This window comes from Nannobrachium achirus (assembly GCF_963921795.1).
Source record: "Nannobrachium achirus genome assembly, chromosome: 7".
NCBI classification, from domain to species: Eukaryota; Metazoa; Chordata; class Actinopteri; order Myctophiformes; family Myctophidae; genus Nannobrachium; species Nannobrachium achirus.
In genome coordinates, this window is record NC_137816.1 from 6,615,615 (window position 1) to 6,636,307 (window position 20,693).

Genomic DNA, 20,693 nt, shown 5'->3' on the forward strand with positions numbered 1-20,693 from the left:
ATTTGTTGTTGTTAGTTTGGGACCCAAAAGTTTCTTCCTAGAAATGTAGTGGACTCAAAAGTACAATTAACTCTCCTACTGCCAGATTATTTATTTATTTATTGGGTCTGGTGCCATCAAAAAGCGGCTTACCTTTGCGACGTTATAGTAGATAGATAGACATTTATTTATTTATTATTATTATTATGTTTTATTGTGCAACAATGCACTTTCGCAGACCAGGCAGCAGAGGGCGGCGTCATGCAAGAATTAATGTGAATTTGGCTGTTATGGCTTGCCATATATTGAGAGCAGTCTCTGGCCACAGAGCCTCAGGGCCAGAGAAAATCAACACGGAAGAGAATTGGTCTCCGTTGATGTTAACGCATAATGGATTTTTAAGACCATAACTGCGGGCGATGTGATTACAGTACACGGCGGCGCGACCCCTCATCAGCTTACGGACATCAACAAGGTAAACGAACGAACGGCCGTATTGGCGCGGCGCGACCCAAAGAATTGGGGCGAACGGGAACGTCCGTAGCGGTATAAGAGTTAACGAGTGAAAGTCATGTGCTCACTCAAGTAAAATGCAGTTTATATCTCCGCCACTGTCGATAACATTTTTCCAAAGAATGATAACACAGCAGAAATTCAGGAACAAACAAGTTAACAAAATGCACAAAGTGACCAAACTGTCTTTATTCCGTTGTACTGTTGTCTGCACTTTAATGTTTGTTAAAATGTTCCTTCAATCACATTGTGATCCCACACAAAATAGTATGAATGTCAACACCCTGGATATGCTATATACGGTCATTTTCAGTAGCCAAGGAGAAATGCAGATACTGTATACGTGAGTAAGTATGCGTGTTATTGAGTGGCATGTTGTAAGTAACGTATCTATAAAAACATCAGAGATTGCACTTGGGTACATGCAAATAAAACCAGAAGAGTGGTATAGTGGAGATACCACCTCAATATCAACATCAACAAGTGCTCCATGTCTTTTAGGATCATAAACAGGAGTTTAAAAAAAGACACCTAAATCATGAACAAAGAAGTAAGAAAATAAAAGTCTCACAAAAAAAAATCTACATACACTGAATGTACAATATTGCACTTGAAACATAGTATATACAAGACATATTTTACAATGCAGCACGTTGGGTATGATAATATATCTGAGTTAGATGCGTAGATTCACTGTTCAAAAAGCAATGTGTTATTGCGGCATCGTCTTGTGCTCTCATGTCAAAGCCACTCATCCACTCATCAGCAATTTTTAGAACAGGGGTCTTCAACGTTTTCAGGCCAAGGACCCCTTAGTTGAGAGAGAGAGATGAAGCAGGGACCCCCACAACCTGTTCAGAGATTCCATATAGTTTAATTGTTTGACAGCACAATCATCAATGTATTCATGTCAATTTGTGTTTTCAGATATTTAATAGGGCTTTCACCAACTAGTCGACTAGTTGACTAGTCGACTAGTATAACCACTAGTCGATCTTGTAGGTACTAGTCGAAAAGTCTATAACAAAAATAAAATAAAATATTTTCGTTTTTTTTTTTTTTTTTTTTTATGAAGACCTAGCAAACTCATTTCAATTCGATTATAGTTGTTTTATTTCTAACAACCATTACAAACAGAATATTATTATCCAGTCACACACACACACACACACACACACCTTGCTGCATCTGCCTACCGGGGGTTAATCCCAAGACAGTGCTGGAGTTCACCCAGAGTTCACCCAAAGTGATGAAAGTCTGCGCGTCTGCAGTGCACACAGCAGTGAGTTGTGAGAATAGTCCTACACAATATAGTTGTTTAACAGTATAACATCGTAGCGCGATCAAATCAGCAAGTGAGGACAGCCGAGTTCTTGCTACAACAGACCGACCGATCGCGACGTTCCGCACGTTCGAGAAGTAATTAAAGGACAGAGGAGTGTTTGTGTTGTGCAGCGAGCTAGCCTGGCTAGCCTGGCTAGCCGACCATGCAAATGGAAATGGATATATGTGATTTGTTTACGAGAGAGAGACAGCATCTAATGGTGAGTCCAAGCATGGGTTTCTATTACTGTAGCAGCTAAAATGGATGTGCATTGTGAAATGCTGGTCTGTTATGTTGCGTTAACGTGCACACATGGGTTTGTGTGAGTATCCGTTGTCATGGTAACTTGGCTGCTGTGAAAAGCCGTGACACAGCGCTCTTTATTATGACATAATATGTTAACGACTAGTCGACTAGTCGACTACCAGTGGCTTCAACTAGTCGATCTGTAAAAAATGCTTGAAGTGAAAGCCCTAATATTTAACCACTTGAACCGTCAATACTTAATAAACTTGACCTTTCACTCTGTACTTAGTCTGCTCTTTTTCCCCTCTACACCAAGCCTCTTTGCCGAAAATAGCTGATCTACAAGCTCACAGCTTGTAGATCTGCTATTTTTGGCTGAAGTTCACGGAATATGGATATATGGATATGGATATATTATAAAGGAGAAAAAAACGTTCTATCACTCAAAGATTTGGAGGACCCCCTGTAGTAACTCTGAGGACCCCCTAAGGGACCCGGACCCCTTGTTGAAGACCCATGTGTTAGAACAATTACTCAGCTGAAACACTGAGCTTCTGTAACAAAATGTGTGCTTTTGTTGGAAGTGGTGTTAATATGACTGTATAAGATACGAGAATTCATGCTTTGATTGCCCATGTGTTTGTTTGTTATTTCCTCCACCAGCTCTCTCTGGCACAGTAGCGTTCTATGCAAGCGTTCTATCTCTTTTTTTTTCCCACCATCAAAAAAGTCAGGTGATTTTTATTCACCAATCCGTTCCACCATGCCTACGCCTTCACATAATGTGAATGGTCACGAAGAATTCATTTTTGTTAAATTCTTACTAAGCTATGTACACATACGACCATTCATTATCATAAATAAAACAATCACAGGCTATCCTGTGATCATGTTGTGTATACATCCATGGTGCTGGTGAAGAGAGCATTTCTGTTAACAACAACAATACACCTCCAGGCAACTGCAAGTCGGCAACATTCTCATTCTGGGCTCCCTTTATCGAATGTCACTGTAGAGAAAAAAAGGAGCTGGGGTTAAGAGTCCAGATTACCAAAGTCCAAAACTCCATTTCAGTCCATTTGGTGGACACTTGTTCCAAAGAGTAGTAATCAGAGATCGATTGCTACCTTCCTGTGTATACTTTCAAGTCCAGTTGAGCCTTTATGGATCACGGTGGAATTGGGGTGCCTGTGTGTGTGCGTGTGTTAATGTGTATGTACACACACACACACACACACACACACACACACACACACACACACACACACACACACACACACACACACACACACACACACACACACACACGGACCATTACAGTCAGTCTCTCTGTGCAAGTCCTTCCAGCTACAAATGTCCATCTTCACAAAACTACTGCAGTCGTTTGCGATCCTCGCCACTAGGTGGTGCCAGCGTCTGTTAAACAGGACTCGCAGCACCTCTGCTTGTACATGTCCACATTGCAAAGCTTTAGTTTCTTCACCACAGCACAGTACTGTGTGGTGTCCTTGCATTCACCTGCGTGACAAAAAGAAAAAGAGTGAAGGTCAAACAAAGAAAAAGAGTGAAGGTCAAACAAAGAAAAAGAGTGAAGGTCAAACAAAGAAAAAGAGTGAAGGTCAAACAAGCACCGAGTCCCGCGCTGTGAGCTTGTAGATCTGCTATTTTTGAAAAATTGTGAAAATATGTGCAAGAAACCTATGTGTCCATTAGAGCTGGGATCGGGCCCATTTTTTCTGTCCGACCCGAACCTGTGTCCGACAGTTTTCTGTCCGACCCGAGTCGACGTCCGAGCATTAATCATGAAAAAGCGTCCGACCTTCTTTTTCTTTGAGGAAGCCACTGATTTACACTCACTAGCAAACGTGTTATAATGTGCAGTGAGTGCATGCAGCGTGCCTGTTTGTTACCCTTAATAATATTAAGCCACATTGTGGCTTGTGAAAGTGTTTTAAATAATTACACAAGTAGGCTACGTTAGATTATTAAATAATAGGCTATAACGTGCACTGCGCGTCTGGTGACTCTTGTCTGACTGCAGTCTGCAGTCAGTGACTCGCTGCAGTCACACACTTAAAATCCTCTTTTACAAACTGTTAATAAAGTATTCACACACAAACCTTTTCCACATGTTCAATCAATATCAAAATGTATTCAGTCTTACCAGCATAGACGAATCTGACATCTGCTTTTAATATCCAGCGTCCACAAACGGCCAGTCCACGGCCAGTTGGCCGTCTTTCTTAATCAAAAACTATTATTACCGGTAATCCAACCATTATGGTTTATGGGTTTTAGGCTAATGCCTCATTCACACTACAGATATATAGTTGAACGTTTTGCTTGGTAATTCAATGTAATCTCAATGGAAACCAGCTTTAAAGATACAGGAGACGCTCAGAACAAAGCTTTGAAAGCTTTAAAGCTGGTTTCCATTGAGATTACATTGAATTACCAAGCAAAACGTTCAACTATATATCTGTAGTGTGAATGCAGCATAAGGCTACATTCAACATCGGACTTTTTAATTATGTCTGCGTTGACAACTACGTTGAAATGCGTCCATACCGCGGCGCTGATTCCCCTCTTTCGTTTTCAATTGCTTTAAACTTTACCGTAGACAAGTTAACTTTTATCTCGGCTGGCGGCAACATTATCTCTCACTCATTCGCTTTTTCTTCTTGTGTATCTGTTTGTTTGTTTGTTCTCTGTCACAGACACTCCCACTTCCTTTTCCCCATGAACATGTGTGCATGGTTGTCAAGACAACGCACTGAGCGTAGTCACGTGCAGTGCACCAGAAAGACAAGGAAATAGCACACACAGAGACGATAGTTGTATCGTTTTACACTTTATTTTATATGAATCAAAATTATGTCCGACCCAAATCGACGTCCGACAATTAATTGTGAAAATGCGTCCGACCCGAGCCCGAGCCCGTCGGGCTTGTCGGGTCCCGTCGGATTTCGGTCGGGTATCCCAGCTCTAGTGTCCATGTCAGTGGTGCTCAAACTTTTTCATGTCCAGGACCCCCAAGATGTGGGGGCACGGTGGCGCAGTGGTTAGCGCTTTGCCTCACAGCTAGAAGGTCCTGGGTTCGATTCCCGCTGGGGGACGCTGTGGGTGCTGGGGGCGTGTTTCTCCCTCCGCGTCATCAGCGCCCACACCCTAGGTGGGGTTGGCGATGGAGCCTTTCTGTGTGGAGTTTGCATGTTCTCCCCGTGTCTCCTAGGGTTGATACCCTCACAAAAACATGCAGTAATCCTGATCAATAATGCCTCCCCCTGGCCAGCCGGGGCGCTTGATGGAGGGGAAAGGAACTGGTTACGCGCTACGTCTATCCTGGGGAAGTCCCCCCTGTCAGGTGAAAAGAAACAACTTGGACTATTCATGCATTGAAGGAAGCATGAGGTCAGTCCGTTGTCTCCCCAGGCGCGGCAGAGGGAGAGCAGAGCCCAGGATTACATAGGCAATTGGCACTGGGTGAAAATGGGTTGCAAAATCGTGGGATAAAAATAAAAATTATTAAAAAAAAAGGACCCCCAAGATGATATGTATTTGGCCACGGACCCTCATCTCAAAATATTTCGTTCCAGGGACCCCCCAGAAGCAAAATTTGAGTCACAAATGTTCGCTTAAAAAATACATATATTCAAAGATGTTCACACATTTTCACGACTTTTCAGAAGTAGCAGATCTACAAGTTTGCAGCGCGGCACTCGGTGCCGCGCTGTGAGCTTGTATATCTTCTATTTTTCAATAGCTAAAGTTACTAGGGCCCTTCCACCTTGGGCCCTAGTAACTCAGTCCCACTCCCCCCCCCCCCACCCTTGTGATGCCCCTGCACACACACACACACACACACACACACACACTTACTCCCACAGGTGGTGGTGTTGCAGTGCTGCCAGGTGGTTGGGCGTTTCATCCAGGAGCAGCGCTCCTCTGCCAGGGTCCTGTTACTGCGCCGCTGGACACAGTCCAGCCTGCGCGACTGGAAGCCACTGCCGCACGCCACCGTGCACGGCCGCCACGGGCCCACGCGCCACTGCACGTCACACTGGTCCCACCAGCAGCTTCTCACCGCCGCCGGCCTGAAACAAGGACGGTCCAAATAAAAAAAATAAAAAAAAATAGGTTTTACATTTGACTAATGACAAATTGATTTCCTGTCTAACAGGACTCTCACAATAAACCTAGCGGTGTGTGTGTGAGTGTGTGTGTGTGTGTGTGCGCGCGTGTGTGTGTGTGCGCGCGTGTGCGTGTGTGCGTGTGCATGTGTGCGTGTGTGTTTGTGTGCGTGCGTGCGTGCGTGAAATAGCCAATCTACAAGCCCACAAGACGACACGTGAGCTCTTTTTCCGGAGGTTTTTTAATCTCGACCCTGACTACCCCATATTACAATAATAAACTAAATCACAATATAAAAACTAAGCAAATCCGCTTTAAACTAACCGAGACTGAAAACAAAATAAGTCTAAACAAGTCAAAACAAAATAAAATAAAAAAAATCTAAATTATAGGCCTAATAGGCCTGGGGCGGTATCGACATTTTGTTACCGCGATTACCGTCTTCCCATTTACCGCCGGTACTGCGGTAATTACCGCACCCCCGTATCTATTAATTAAGGTTCGGCGATAAGCCAAAATATTGAAATCATCTTCCCAAAAGTCGCCTCTCGAGTCTCCACAGCCTGACTGCCCGAGTTATACTTCTCCGTACAGCACAGCGGGTATGGCTTTGAAAGGAGCAGATCTACAAGCTCACAACACATCGCATCCGCGACGCGTTCTGAGCTTTTAGATCTGCACTGTCGGGTTACCATAGTAACGTAGGCTAGCTACTTAGCTTTTCAGACACAAACAGCTGTGTGAACAAACCAGAAGAGGACGGGTAGTCAGATCGTGTACAGTGATTCTGTAAACTCACGTCACGTCTCAACTCTCAAATCGCAGTGATTGAGTGCTGCTATATACAGGTTTTAGTTACAAGACTTGACAGAAAAGGTTATAAAATCTCCGACGCGCCGCCGGGCACAACGTGCGACGGAGTGGAAAAAGTAAAACAGTTTCATTTTCGGTTTTAGTCCACGCGGCCCGCGCTCCGCCAGTAATCCGTATGAATAAAAAAAGATATGCCACAACACAAGGTATGTATTAACATCCTTGTGTCGTGTGGATTACAAAGAAAGTTTACGCTGCTCTGTACTCCTCTACGCAGGCTGCCCTGTGTAGGTCTGACTGTCTGTGTCTCTGAGAGTGAGAGTGACGTATGTGGCTTCCAAACTGTGGTACACGGCCCAGAGCAGAGCGGCATGGAGCGCATGCGGTCCTCGCTTCTCCCCTGTTTTAAAACTCGCTGGTTTTCCAATAAAAAATAGACTTTTTTTTGTCTTTTTTTACCGCGGTAAGCACACTGACACCACGGTAGACCTCGGTTTACCGCGGTACGGCGGTACGGCGGTTACCGTGTCCAACCCTAAGGCCTAATAACCTTGGTGTACATGTTTGTGTGTGTCTGTGTGTGTGTGTGTGTGTGTGTGTGTGTGTGTGCGTGCGCGTGTGTGCGTGCGCGTGTGTGCGTGTGTGTACCGATTGCTGAGGTCACAGTCTTGTTGCGATGAGCTGTTGGCATGTTTGCACATAACAGATCTCTTCTGCACCGTGGCGGACCCTGCACACCTCCCTGAACACTGATATGGCGGGGGAGAAAAACACATGTTCAACACAAAAATGTACTGAAGATCACACTTTGTGAACAACGTAGTATCTACGTACCCGATGTCTCTGGTTCACATTGACACATTTCCTGGGGCAATCTGCCCAGATCGTGCATGTCATGCATGTCTTCTCTTCTTTTTTAGTTTTTTACTCTCAAAAAAGCAGCTGCAATGTAGTGCATTTGAAACTACATTGCAGTGCACATCATGGGGTGATCACTGCTTGCCTCCTGTGAATTGTTTTATTTAAATTTTTGTTTATTTTATTTTTATTTTGTTGCTGAGTGAGGTCAGCAGACAAAGTGACATGAGCGAGATGAAAAAACCTGCACGGGTATCTACTCCACAAATAGAGCGCACATACTGTACTGTATAATACAATATGATACATTTATGTTACCAATCATTTCAGTAATCATAACATCTTGGTATGAACATCAATTTGGGTGTTTGGCGACACTTGGTACTAGTGTGCAAGCTGTTATTCATAAAGCATTGCAAATTTGTAAGTCATTACATGCATAAGAACATAATTGGAAGAGATTCTGAGAGATCTGACATGCAACACACACTTGTGGAAAAATGTATGACAGAGCCAGGCCACACCATTTAGCTCTTAAGACACATCAATTATGTGTGTGTTGTCTGTTGTCTTCATAATGGAGAAGAAATGACACAATGTGCACAACTGCATCATCTTAAACCCATAACTTATACTCCGCTGCACCGTGACAGTAACAGATGTTCGTGCTAACGCCGCCATTTGTCATGTCATTTATCAAGTATAAAAAGGTTTATAAATAGGTTTCATGTAGTGTAATGGGGGCAGACTTTTCTTCATGAGTCATGCAGAAGTCACAGCATATATTTATATAAAAAATGTTGGGGGCTTTTCTAGCCCCTTATTTATAGAGCAGGGGTCTTCAACAGGGGGTCCGGGACCCCTAGGGGGTCCTCAGAGTCACTACTGTAGCCAAAAATAGCAGATCTACAAGCTCACAACGGCTCGCGCAGTGAGTCGTTGTGAGCTTGTAGATCAGCTATGGCCACAGGATTTCAGAGTGATGTCAGAGTGATCCACCAACGTACCTTCCCCCAGGGACTGGTCACCCAGGCGGGACAGCTGTCGGACATGCAGTCCTGTCTCTCCGCCGGCCGCGCGGTCCTCTCACAGGCAGAGGGCGCTAACGTCCTCAGAGCTCCACCGGCGTCCAACCTCTGGCAGGAGACCTGCCGCTGCCTCCAGCCAGAGCCGCAGGACACGGAGCACTTGGACCACACAGACACCGCCCAGCTGCAACACACACACCAACAACAAAACTGTGGTCATTTTGAAAGCAGATTTTGATGCAGTTTTAGCCATAGCCTTTTGACTATCTGCGTTTTTCTTTTCTTTGTTGTGACTCGACACTGTTCACTTCTTCTTTGCACTGACTTTTGGACACTTTTTTTTGGCTCTGCACTTTTCTTTTATTTAAGCTAAGCATTATTATCATTGTCTTGGTGCAGACACTGATGTATACTGTATATATGTGTATATTTTTTGGCACTGCGTTGATAAGTAGTTCCTAATGTTTGAATCTATCTATCTATCTATCTATCTATCTATCTATCTATCTATCTATCTATCTATCTATCTATCTATCTATCTATCTATCTATCTATCTGACAAAAATCTTATTTCGTTTTTGTCATATTTTAGTCATCTGAAATGTTGTACTTTTAGTCTAGTTTTAGTTGACTAAATATCATAGGATTGTCAGTAGTCGACTATTGTCGTAGCGCGACAGCCGCACAGTCACCAACCAAGCATGGCAAATGACTTGTCTTTTAGTTCAACTGGATCTCTTCTCTAGTCCCTCCCTAACATTTTAGTACAGTTTTTTATTTGTTGACGAAATTGTCAATATATTTAGTCTTAGTTTTAGTTATCATAGCTCATAGGCGCCACCCCGAGTTTCCTGAGCTATTAGATGAATTAGATTTAATTCAAAACAATCAAAAATCAGAATTGTCGAAATCTGGTTCCTAAGTGCTCCAAAAACAGTGCTTCCGAGTCAATCTCTCCTCCGCTCACTTCCTCCTGAATCCCGACGACCTTTGCTGCGTGTCTCTCCCGGTCTCTCTCTGTCAGCCTTCACTTGAACTATCAATAAAGAAAGAAAAAGCCCACCGCCAAAAAAAATCTAAAAAGAAAATAATAATCTTGAATCCTTCTAAGATTTTTTTGAAAAACCTATGTTTCTATGTCAGCAATCTGGCTTAGCCATCGTCAAAGAAAAGGTCCTTTTCACTTAACTGGAGCTCAGTTAGTCTGTTCTTGAGAGAATACTATCTCAGTGGTTCTCAAACCTTTTCATGTGAAGGACCCCCAAACTGATATTTATTTGGCCACGGACCCCATGCATCTCAAAATATTTAGTTCCAGGGACCACCCAGAAGCAAAATCTGAGTTACAAACGTTCACTTTGAAAATACATATATTCAAAGATTTGCACACATTTTCACGACTTTTTTCAAAAATAACAGATCTACAAGCTCGCAGCGCGGCACTCGGTGCCGCGCTGTGGGCTTGTATATCTGCTATTTTTCACCGGTTAAAGCATTCAATAATGACTAAAAAAGAAAATAACAATAAGTGAACTGAAGGTTAAGCCCAATAGGATCCAGGCAGTAGACAGGAGGACTTCCCTTGGAAGAGCCTTGTGAAGCTGAATGACTGATCCTCCGTCAGATCCTTTCACAGGGGTCAGTGAAATGCATCTGCTTTAGTAAGACAAGCCTCGCTCATTCATGAATATATCGACTGAGAGTTGCATGGACTACATACACTATGCCTCTATCCTTCGTCCATCTGCTGAAGTGGTTGGTGGACTTGGAACGGTGGAATACACCTGTTTATTAGACCATATCTCTGTGTGTGTGTGTGTGTGTGTGTGTGTGCGTGCGTGCGTGCGTGCGTGCGTGTTTCTTGACTTTTCTTTGACTTGCAGTAGGTCAACCACAGAAAAGAGCTGTATCTTCTGCCAGCGCTCTGAGACAGAACCTAACGCTTAGTCCATGCTCTGTCGTACACTGAAAATATTCCGTCTATGAGCTCACAACGCAGCTTGTAACTTGTAGATCTGCTATGTTCACTGTGCAACACCACCATACCACAAGTATAAATCAGGCATTGAAAACAGGAAAGCATCAGTGACATTTTAGATTTTATACGTTGGCTATTAATAAAAGCATACAAACTGAAAGCGCGTCACAGTGAAGTCACTCTTTGAGGTTGTGAGCACACGTACTGTATGTTTGTTTGTGCGTGTACAGTGTGTGTGTGTGTGTGTGTGTGTGTGTGTGTGTGTGTGTGTGTGTGTGTGTGTGTGTGTGTGTGTGTGTGTGTGTGTGCGTGCATGTACAGTATGTGTGCGCGCATGTGTGTGTGTGTGTGTGTGTGTGTGTGTGCGTGCGTGCGTGCGTGCGTGCGTGCGTGCGTGCGTGTGTGTCTGACCACATGGTAGTAATAAACCAATGTTTTTTTGGCACAGGCAAGCTGAAGCAGAAAGCAATTTTTTTTGAAAGATGATTTTATTAAAAAAAGAAAAGTTTGGATTTGGAGTTGATACTGTACGTATCCTACTGTAACTCCAAAATGAGCTTTCAAAGTGTTTCTGTACATACTATGCATCGCCATTGGGCTGGTCAAAGAAGCGCATGTGATACACTGAAATAAATCTGTCTACCAGAAGTAGAACTTGGCTTTCCCCCATCGTTTCTTTGAAAGCTCTCGCTGGCTTCGCCTCCGCACATCCGCTGAACTTAATCAGCGGGAGTACCGCTGTGGAGCTGAACAATACAATAAAATGCTGCCATGAATAACAGCACTCAATTAAATACATTTTATTCCAGTGCCAAGTCACAACAAGTAGTCTCAAGACACTTTACGTGTAGAGCAGCCAGAGACCCAACTTTTCTTCCGCTGAGCATGCAGTTAGCGACAGCGGTAAGTGGGGAAAAAATCCCCTTCAACTGGAAGAAACCTCGAGCAGAACCAGGCTCTGCGTAGCATGAAGAAAAAAACAACAACTGTACCATCTCACGTTCGACACACACTACTTCTACAACACAAATACACTACTTCTACAATACAAATACACTACGTCAACTTCTCGTCTGCTCTCCAAACAGTGCCCACAGTCTGCTGTCCCACACCCACCCACACAGTAAAATCACAGTGTTTAATTTAACTCAGAACAATGTACAAATGGAACTAAATGGGCACGGTTTGGGCACGCATTTGATTCCATTTGTCACTGTTCTGAGTTAAATTAACCCGTCCATTTGGCTCCATTTATACACTTTTTGGGTCCATTTCCAGATTTTCCGCTCTCTTCTGAGTTAATTAACACTAAGGATTGTACTATACTAGTATCCATGCTAATGGTGAGGAATTTGTGTGGGTTTAGGGTTAGCCAGGCCCAGCAGAATGGGTATGATTCTGTAATAGTATGGTCTCGGTTCGTCTGGCATTAGGTAGTCTCGCGTAGCCAGACAACTATTCAACAATCTCCGAATGCTATATAGAGTCTGGAACGGCAGCTCCCAAACGGCGAGTATCGGAAGTAGCCAGTGGTGCACTGAACTGTAGTCCCATTGGAAACATAACAGAAACACATGACAAAGTCATTCGAGCGGCCTATTCTTGTTATGGGTGTATAGTTTAAGAAAACGTTTGAAAACAACATGGAAGTAACACCAACAACACCAGAGAAAGACGAAATAACGCCCCCAGAAATATTGAAAGGAGATATAACGCTTCCAGTAGGACATGTTATTGCTACTGCACCAAGGGATCGGTTGCGTGACATCCGATCTATCTCGCACTCATCGTTTCTATTTCCGTGCCCCAGACTGTTGACGGGAGCATTTCCCAAATCGCGGAGTCAACAGTCTGGCCACGCGAGACTAGGCATTAGCTGGTCATTTGGGTGGTTTCAGTAAAGTGACAGACGAATACCTGGGGGGACAGTCGTGCACGTTGCAGGCCACCGGGGCAGAGACAGGCCTGGGTAGATGGTGACACATGCTGGGGAGGACGTCGTGTTCTTCAGGGTTGACGCAGCGTAGCCTCCGAAGGTGTGTCCCTTTGTCCCCGCAGGAAGTGCTGCACGCGGTCCAGTCTCCCAGGCGCCACGCCAACTCTGTGAAAACTAACACATGTTGTGAAGGAAGTATGAGAAGCTTTCTTTCTTCTTTTTTACAAGTAAGACCTGTGGACCCGATTCTACTGTACACATGTCTTCTAAATCCTAACAGTTGCCGACCCCCATATCTTAATATTTAGTTCCAGGGACCCCCAGAAGCAAAGATTTGAGTTTAAAATCTTTCCTTTAAAGGTGTATTCAGTGATAATGAAAGTGGTCATCTTGTTCCTTACTGGCCTTACAGCGTGGAAATGATTAGTTTTTTATAGATTTTTTACACCATTATATGTTCTCGTTTTGATCATTAGACCCAATCACTGAATATTGGTAGGCCTACGTCTCCAGTTTCAGGATTTGTATGATACTGATTTACTACGAGACTGTGGCATTTTATGAGTTCAGTAGTTTACAAACTAGGCATTTAGCAGACGTTCTTAATTCAGAGCGACTGTGGTTCTCAAAACCTTTATTTTGACCATCATAACTAAACATCATAACATAACTACGGCCATACTCTACCCTGATTGGTCGAGGACTGTCTGGCCACCTCTGAAAACCAAATCTAGCTATGCTCGTAACACGGGCCATGGTGAAAGTCCTTATATGGTCAGCACACATTCTAGTGAGGAGAATGAATGGAAAATGTACCAATTATATTTTTATTTGAATGAAATACAATCACTGAATATACCTTTAAATAAAAGAATATATATTCAAAGATTTGCACAAATGTTCAACATTTTTCAAAAATATCAGATCTACAAGCTTTTAGCGCGGCACCAAGTGACCCGCTATGAGCTTGTATAGCTATTTTAAAATAATGAAATAAAATAATGTTTTTTGGCTCAAATCTAAAGTGACAAAGATGCTTTCCTGGTCTTATAATGGGTTCAACAAACCAAATGCAAATGAGTCAGTGTTTTACCATCATAGGAAATGCAAACGCACACACAGATTAAAGCGTATTACGGTACATTCCAGATGGAGAATGAGAACGTCTTCATGTGAGAGGGCAGGTATTTAGCATTCTGAGCACCGTACAGTACATATGGATGTACTAAACAGCCCCTGGTGGAATCAATAGTGCTGATAGAACTGCCATATAAGAAGAAGAAGAACACCTAATAAGCATTCATGTTTGATATCAACCAGAGGGAGTAATTAACACATTGCTACAGAAAATATGGAGAGCATCTGTTTCATCATTTAGCAGATGGAGCGAACACCACAATGACACCATAAACACATACTAACAACACTTGTCTTTTAGTAGTAGTCCAGACAGTTCACTGGGTTCCTATTGACTGAGAAAGCTCAGCCTATTGACTCAGCTTGCTAGCTTCCTCTTAACTTTTTATATGAGTGAGCATCTGTCGTCCATGTCTCTCTGTCTCTCTTCTCTACCATATTCTCAGTGAGACACTTACTTATGAAGCACTGACTGTAATGGACACTATTTGTAAACTGGAGCCATCAGTCGATAATCACTGCTGACAATAGCAACTGTTCCTCTGTCATTCAAAATCCCCCAACACCACGTCCAGGTTATCTGTCTGATGCCCAAACCCTACAGTGTAATGCACTATTAACGTATTAATTTGTAGGCCACTGTGTGGCAGGGCGTGCAAACGGTTCGCTTGAGTTGTGCCCACTTTAACCTATTCACTTCTTTTTTGGCAAGCGATACCTCCAGGCCTACATAAGTAGATAGTTAGGCTATTATTTAGTTAACTCAGGAACAACAGGTTGCAACTGCATCTGTGATAAAGAGGAAAGAAGCCCAGCGCTAAACATAAAATGGTGTAATTATCAGTTGGGTGCACCATGCACATACAGTATCTCATCTGCAAACACGTATGTGACGTTCATTATAATATGCCGAATTGATTGGCCGGTAAAATATAATCCTGCCGGCCGGCCCCAAAAATGCCTAGCGGAAACCCTGGTATGGGTCTCTTCATTTTTTGTTTTCTACTTGATGATGACATGCAATTGTATGGGGGACCTGAAGGTACACATGTCTAATTGGGGTCCAGTGATGATAACCTAACCAGGTGTGTCTACAGTCCTGCATCATCATGCACTGCCACCGGGTCACCCAGTTGGGAGGGGCCTGTATGTTTTGTAATAACAATCTAAATCCGACTGCAGTGTGTACCGACTTGTGTGAATTTTATGTAGGAGTAGTAGAAAAAACGTGTGATTTGAAGAAAACACTCTAAGGTAGAAAATCTGGCATAAACAGGGCCTATAAATTTCATCCAAGGAATCCAGATAAAAAAAGATGTTGATTGTACAGTAGGAGTTACGGCAGGCTATAGGCCAAAACATGTGACTACAGAGATAATGTATAGGTTGGTGTGACCTCCTGGTGGCGCTATAATATGCCAATCTGAAAGGGTGCCATTTCTTCCCAGGCCTTTCACGGCAATCGGACTCTGCGTTCATGATTTGAGGCAATTTGTTCCAAATAGCGGAAATCTTGTCAGGTGGAAATGGGCATCCGTAATGAGCCAAGGAATCCAAGAGAAAAATGTTTTGATTGTCTGACCTAAGGTTCAAGAATTATAGACCAAAATGTGAATCTGCCTGTTATAGCGACACAATGAGGCCAATTTGAAAAAATGTCGGGTGGCATTTCTTCCTTGGCCTAGTGGGGATGTGCATGCAAAGTTCCATGGCAATCAGACGCTGCATTCATGATCTAAGGCATTTTGTTCAAAACGGGCCACTCCTGCAAACTTTGAAAGCAAATCTTAGCCAATCGGGATAGAAAATGAAAAATGTGACAGATCCGTCTTGATCACAGGACTAAAGAGATAATGTGTAGCGAAATGCATGATGTTTGGACAAAATCAGTAGGAGTAATGTGTTTAGAAAGGTTCTGCCTCCTGGTGGCACTATACTGCCCTACAAAGGCAGAGTGCAGTAACTACGTACAAGAATTTCATACAAAAATGGGTTTAAAAGTGTTATAACTGATCAGGCAAATGAGATAAAGGCATAACAGTGATATTACACTGATTGTACATCTGCTAATTGTTCATCCCCCAATATCATGAAGGCTAATTTGACCTTTGGGCGACACAAATAAGTCGGTGTGTCTGTAAACGTAGTTACTGCACTCTGCCTTGGTAGGGCAGTATAACTGGCCGATGTGAAACATTTGGGGCAGAGGTTCTGCTCTGGCCTCCAGGGAGTGTGCGCGCATATGCCGATAAGTCAAACGGTGCCAGAGCTAAGTTGTCCACAAAGAGACGAAGGAACACACACACACAAGGACACATGGACGGACAATTCACTCTGAGTGACTCTTGGTATATCTGGTTAGTGTTTTTGTTTATTTTTTTTATGTTGTCTGCAGTGTTGATTTTGTCGACTAAAACTATGACGAAAAATATTTGTCGACTTTTTTCACTGACAAAAACTAAATAAAAACGAAATAAAAACTAAGCAGTGATGACTAATATATTGACTAAATATATTGACAATTTCGTCAACAAAATAAAAACAAGACTAAAACGTTAGAGAGGGATTGGTGGAGAAGAGAGTAATTTTATGTTTGGTTGCTCTCAGGGGTTGCATGCTGAAAAGCTGAAAAGCTTATAGATCGGCTATTTTCAGCACGCAATCAAGTGTAAATTCACTCATTACGATGCCATCAAGGCCTGCCAAAATACATTTTAGTTGACTAAATCAACTGTAGATTTAGTCGCCATAAAATCTTATGATATACAAAAAATGGACTAAAACTAAAACTTTTCAGGTGACTAAATTATGACTGAAACTAAATCAAAATTTGCTGCTAAGTCTACAAATGAAGTTGATTGATTGATTGATTGATTGATTGATTGATACACTTGAAAAACTATCAGGACTACAGTCATTGTGTCAAAGGACACCTGTGTACATACTGTACGTGTGCAATGCATGCACGTGTATATGAGAAAAAAGCGTGTGCGCGCGCGCACACACACACACACACACACACACACACACACACACACACACACACACACACACACACACACACACACACACACGCACACACACACGCGCGCGCACACACACACACGCACACACACGCACACACACGCTCACACACGCTCACACACGCTCACACACGCTCACCTTCACTGCGGACATATATCCAAGCGGACAGTATCTGCACTTTGCCGCTGACGAAGGTGCGGCATCGATAGCGACCTGAGAACGTCCCTTGGAGCGTGTTGACCTCCAGGACGCGACCTTTCACCAGCATCCTGTAGTGCAGGTCCTGAGCCGGCCCAGAGGGCTCCTTCAGGGTCTGGTTCTGGAAGTCCCAGTGGACGGGCATGCTGTGGTCAGGAACCACTGGACAGCCTGAGAGGAACACAGGACAACATCTATATTACCAGGGACGTGCTGGGCCCCTGATTCAGCCCGGGAAAAAGAGTTGGAGAGGCCCTCGTTGCGCTATAGAGAGAGATCTCTCTCTATAGCGCTGCTGCTACTTTGCCATTTCAGATCATGACAAGTGACAAGCCAGTGGGCCAATTACATGAGTTATATTTCGTTGTTGTCGGGTGGAAACCTTGTATGTCCAAAACCGTTTGTTTTGTATTTATCATTTAAAAAAAAATGATTTAAACTAGTGAAAACAGCAGATCTACAAGCACACCTTGTAGATCTGCTGTTTTCACTACTTTTGTGCGACGGCCTTTGCGAAAAGATGTACAAATTAGAAACTTGGAGATACGAGGTTTCTGCCCGACAGTGACGATTTACTTTGTTGGCCGCCCAGCCCCCAAAATGGAACGAAGGTCGACATTTTATTTCGATTCTTTTCCTAATGGCTGGCCTGGACCGGCCGGGAATGAACCGGCCGTTCGGGAGTTGTCCCGCTTTCCCCAATGGCCAGCACGTCCCCGTATCTTACCACTTGATTCCTAAAGGAATTGCTAGCAATTCTTCCTGGACGTGTGAGAGTTTTGCATATTGTTTGTCTGTACAGTGAGTGTAGGTGTGTGTGTGTGTGTGTGTGTGTGTGTGTGTGTGTGTGTGTGTGTGTGTGTGTGTGTGTGTGTGTGTGTGTGTTGATTGATTGATTAATGAAGGATTGATGAAGACTTTATTAGAAGCTTACATAGGAAAAGGTACAGGATAGTTCACTGGTACAAGATTAACTAAAAGGATAAACACCACAAGAATGACATGAATTTCTGTCATAAATGACAGACAAATAAAACACAGTTCTATGCAGAAAATATCATTTAAAAAAAGCTGTAAAAACAAAATAAAAAACAAATGGTATTTTCAGTAGAAAGGTCATGGGGAGGTAAGGATAGGCTTTGTCTTTTTTACCAGTTTCAAGTAGCAGCCGCCTGTAAGTGGCTTTTCAGAGGGGTTTTAAAGGAGGGTAGGGGAGGGTAGGGATTTAACACTCCTTTAAGGCCTTCTGTAGGGCGTTCCACATTCTATTATTATTATGTACTGTACTGTATGTGTATGCAAGTGTGTGTGGTGTGTGCACAATATACGCAGGATATTATTAGTATGTATGTGTATGTAATGTGCATACCTATACGCAGGATATTATTAGTATGTATGTGTATGTAATGTGCATACCTATACGCAGGATATTATTAGTATGTATGTGTATGTAATGTGCATACCTATACGCAGGATATTATTAGTATGTATGTGTATGTAATGTGCATACCTATACGCAGGATATTATTAGTATGTATGTGTATGTAATGTGCATACCTATACGCAGGATATTATTAGTATGTATGTGTATGTAATGTGCATACCTATACGCAGGATATTATTAGTATGTATGTGTATGTAATGTGCATACCTATACGCAGGATATTATTAGTATGTATGTGTATGTAATGTGCATACCTATACGCAGGATATTATTAGTATGTATGTGTATGTAATGTGCATACCTATACGCAGGATATTATTAGTATGTATGTGTATGTAATGTGCATACCTATACGCAGGATATTATTAGTATGTATGTGTATGTAATGTGCATACCTATACGCAGGATATTATTAGTATGTATGTGTATGTAATGTGCACACCTATACGCAGGATATTATTAGTATGTATGTGTATGTAATGTGCATACCTATACGCAGGATATTATTAGTATGTATGTGTATGTAATGTGCATACCTATACGCAGGATATTATTAGTATGTATGTGTATGTAATGTGCACACCTATACGCAGGATATTATTAGTATGTATGTGTATGTAATGTGCATACCTATACGCAGGATATTATTAGTATGTATGTGTATGTAATGTGCACACCTATACGCAGGATATTATTAGTATGTATGTGTATGTAATGTGCATACCTATACGCAGGATATTATTAGTATGTATGTGTATGTAATGTGCACACCTATACGCAGGATATTATTAGTATGTATGTGTATGTAATGTGCACACCTATACGCAGGATATTATTAGTATGTATGTGTATGTAATGTGCACACCTATACGCAGGATATTATTAGTATGTATGTGTATGTAATGTGCATACCTATACGCAGGATATTATTAGTATGTATGTGTATGTAATGTGCATACCTATACGCAGGATATTATTAGTATGTATGTGTATGTAATGTGCATACCTATACGCAGGATATTATTAGTATGTATGTGTATGTGTATGTAATGTGCATACCTATACGCAGGATATTATTAGTATGTATGTGTATGTAATGTGCATACCTATACGCAGGATATTATTAGTATGTATGTGTATGTAATGTGCATACCTATACGCAGGATATTATTAGTATGTATGTGTATGTAATGTGCATACCTATATGCAGGATATTATTAGTATGTATGTGTATGTAATGTGCATACCTATACGCAGGATATTATTAGTATGTATGTGTATGTAATGTGCATACCTATATGCAGGATATTATTAGTATGTATGTGTATGTAATGTGCATACCTATACGCAGGATGTTATTAGTATGTATGTGTATGTATGTGTAATGTGCATACCTATACGCAGGATATTATTAGTATGTATGTGTATGTAATGTGCATACCTATACGCAGGATGTTATTAGTATGTATGTGTATGTATGTGTAATGTGCATACCTATACGCAGGATATTATTAGTATGTATGTGTAATGTGCATACCTATACGCAGGATATTATTAGTATGTATGTGTATGTAATGTGCATACCTATACGCAGGATGTTATTAGTATGTATGTGTATGTATGTGTAATGTGCATACCTATACGCAGGATATCTCCAGGTCTGACCATCACACTGGTTCCACTGCGTGAGGCCATCAGGACCCTCCTCCTGCTGAGCTCCTGAGACACCGGCATGACCCTGCCTGTTGGAGCTGGGTACTGACCTACACACACACACACACACACACACACGCACGCACGCACGCACGCGCACGCACGCGCACGCGCACACACACACACACACACACACACACACACACACACACACACACACACACACAGCTCAAAGAAAGAAAGAAAGAAAGAAAGAAAGAAAGAAAGAAAGAAAGAGGTGCCAGTACAGTATTTGCCTCTAAGATGTAGTGGAGTAGAAGAAAGGTACATAAAATTGTACTTAAGCACAGTATTTAAGTAAATGTAATTAGTTACTTTTTACATATTTTCAAGTGGCATTTCTTCCTCGGCCCAGTGGGAATGTGAGTGCA

At 42.4% G+C, this 20,693-nt stretch overlaps 1 protein-coding gene across 1 annotated transcript in view; it reads right to left on the reverse strand.

Moving 5' to 3' along the window:
* The window catches only part of adamtsl3 (ADAMTS-like 3), a gene marked incomplete at both ends in the record, with an annotated part of 420,411 nt that overhangs the window by 80,066 nt on the left and 319,652 nt on the right, over positions 1–20,693 (reverse strand). Inside the window, 7 exons of the mRNA XM_080729421.1 lie at positions 3,473–3,580; positions 5,942–6,156; positions 7,655–7,755; positions 8,872–9,076; positions 12,788–12,971; positions 17,106–17,336; positions 20,247–20,328. Coding sequence (XP_080585547.1) covers positions 3,473–3,580; positions 5,942–6,156; positions 7,655–7,755; positions 8,872–9,076; positions 12,788–12,971; positions 17,106–17,336; positions 20,247–20,328 — 1,126 coding nt within the window. The remainder of the gene's footprint in view (positions 1–3,472; positions 3,581–5,941; positions 6,157–7,654; positions 7,756–8,871; positions 9,077–12,787; positions 12,972–17,105; positions 17,337–20,246; positions 20,329–20,693) is intronic.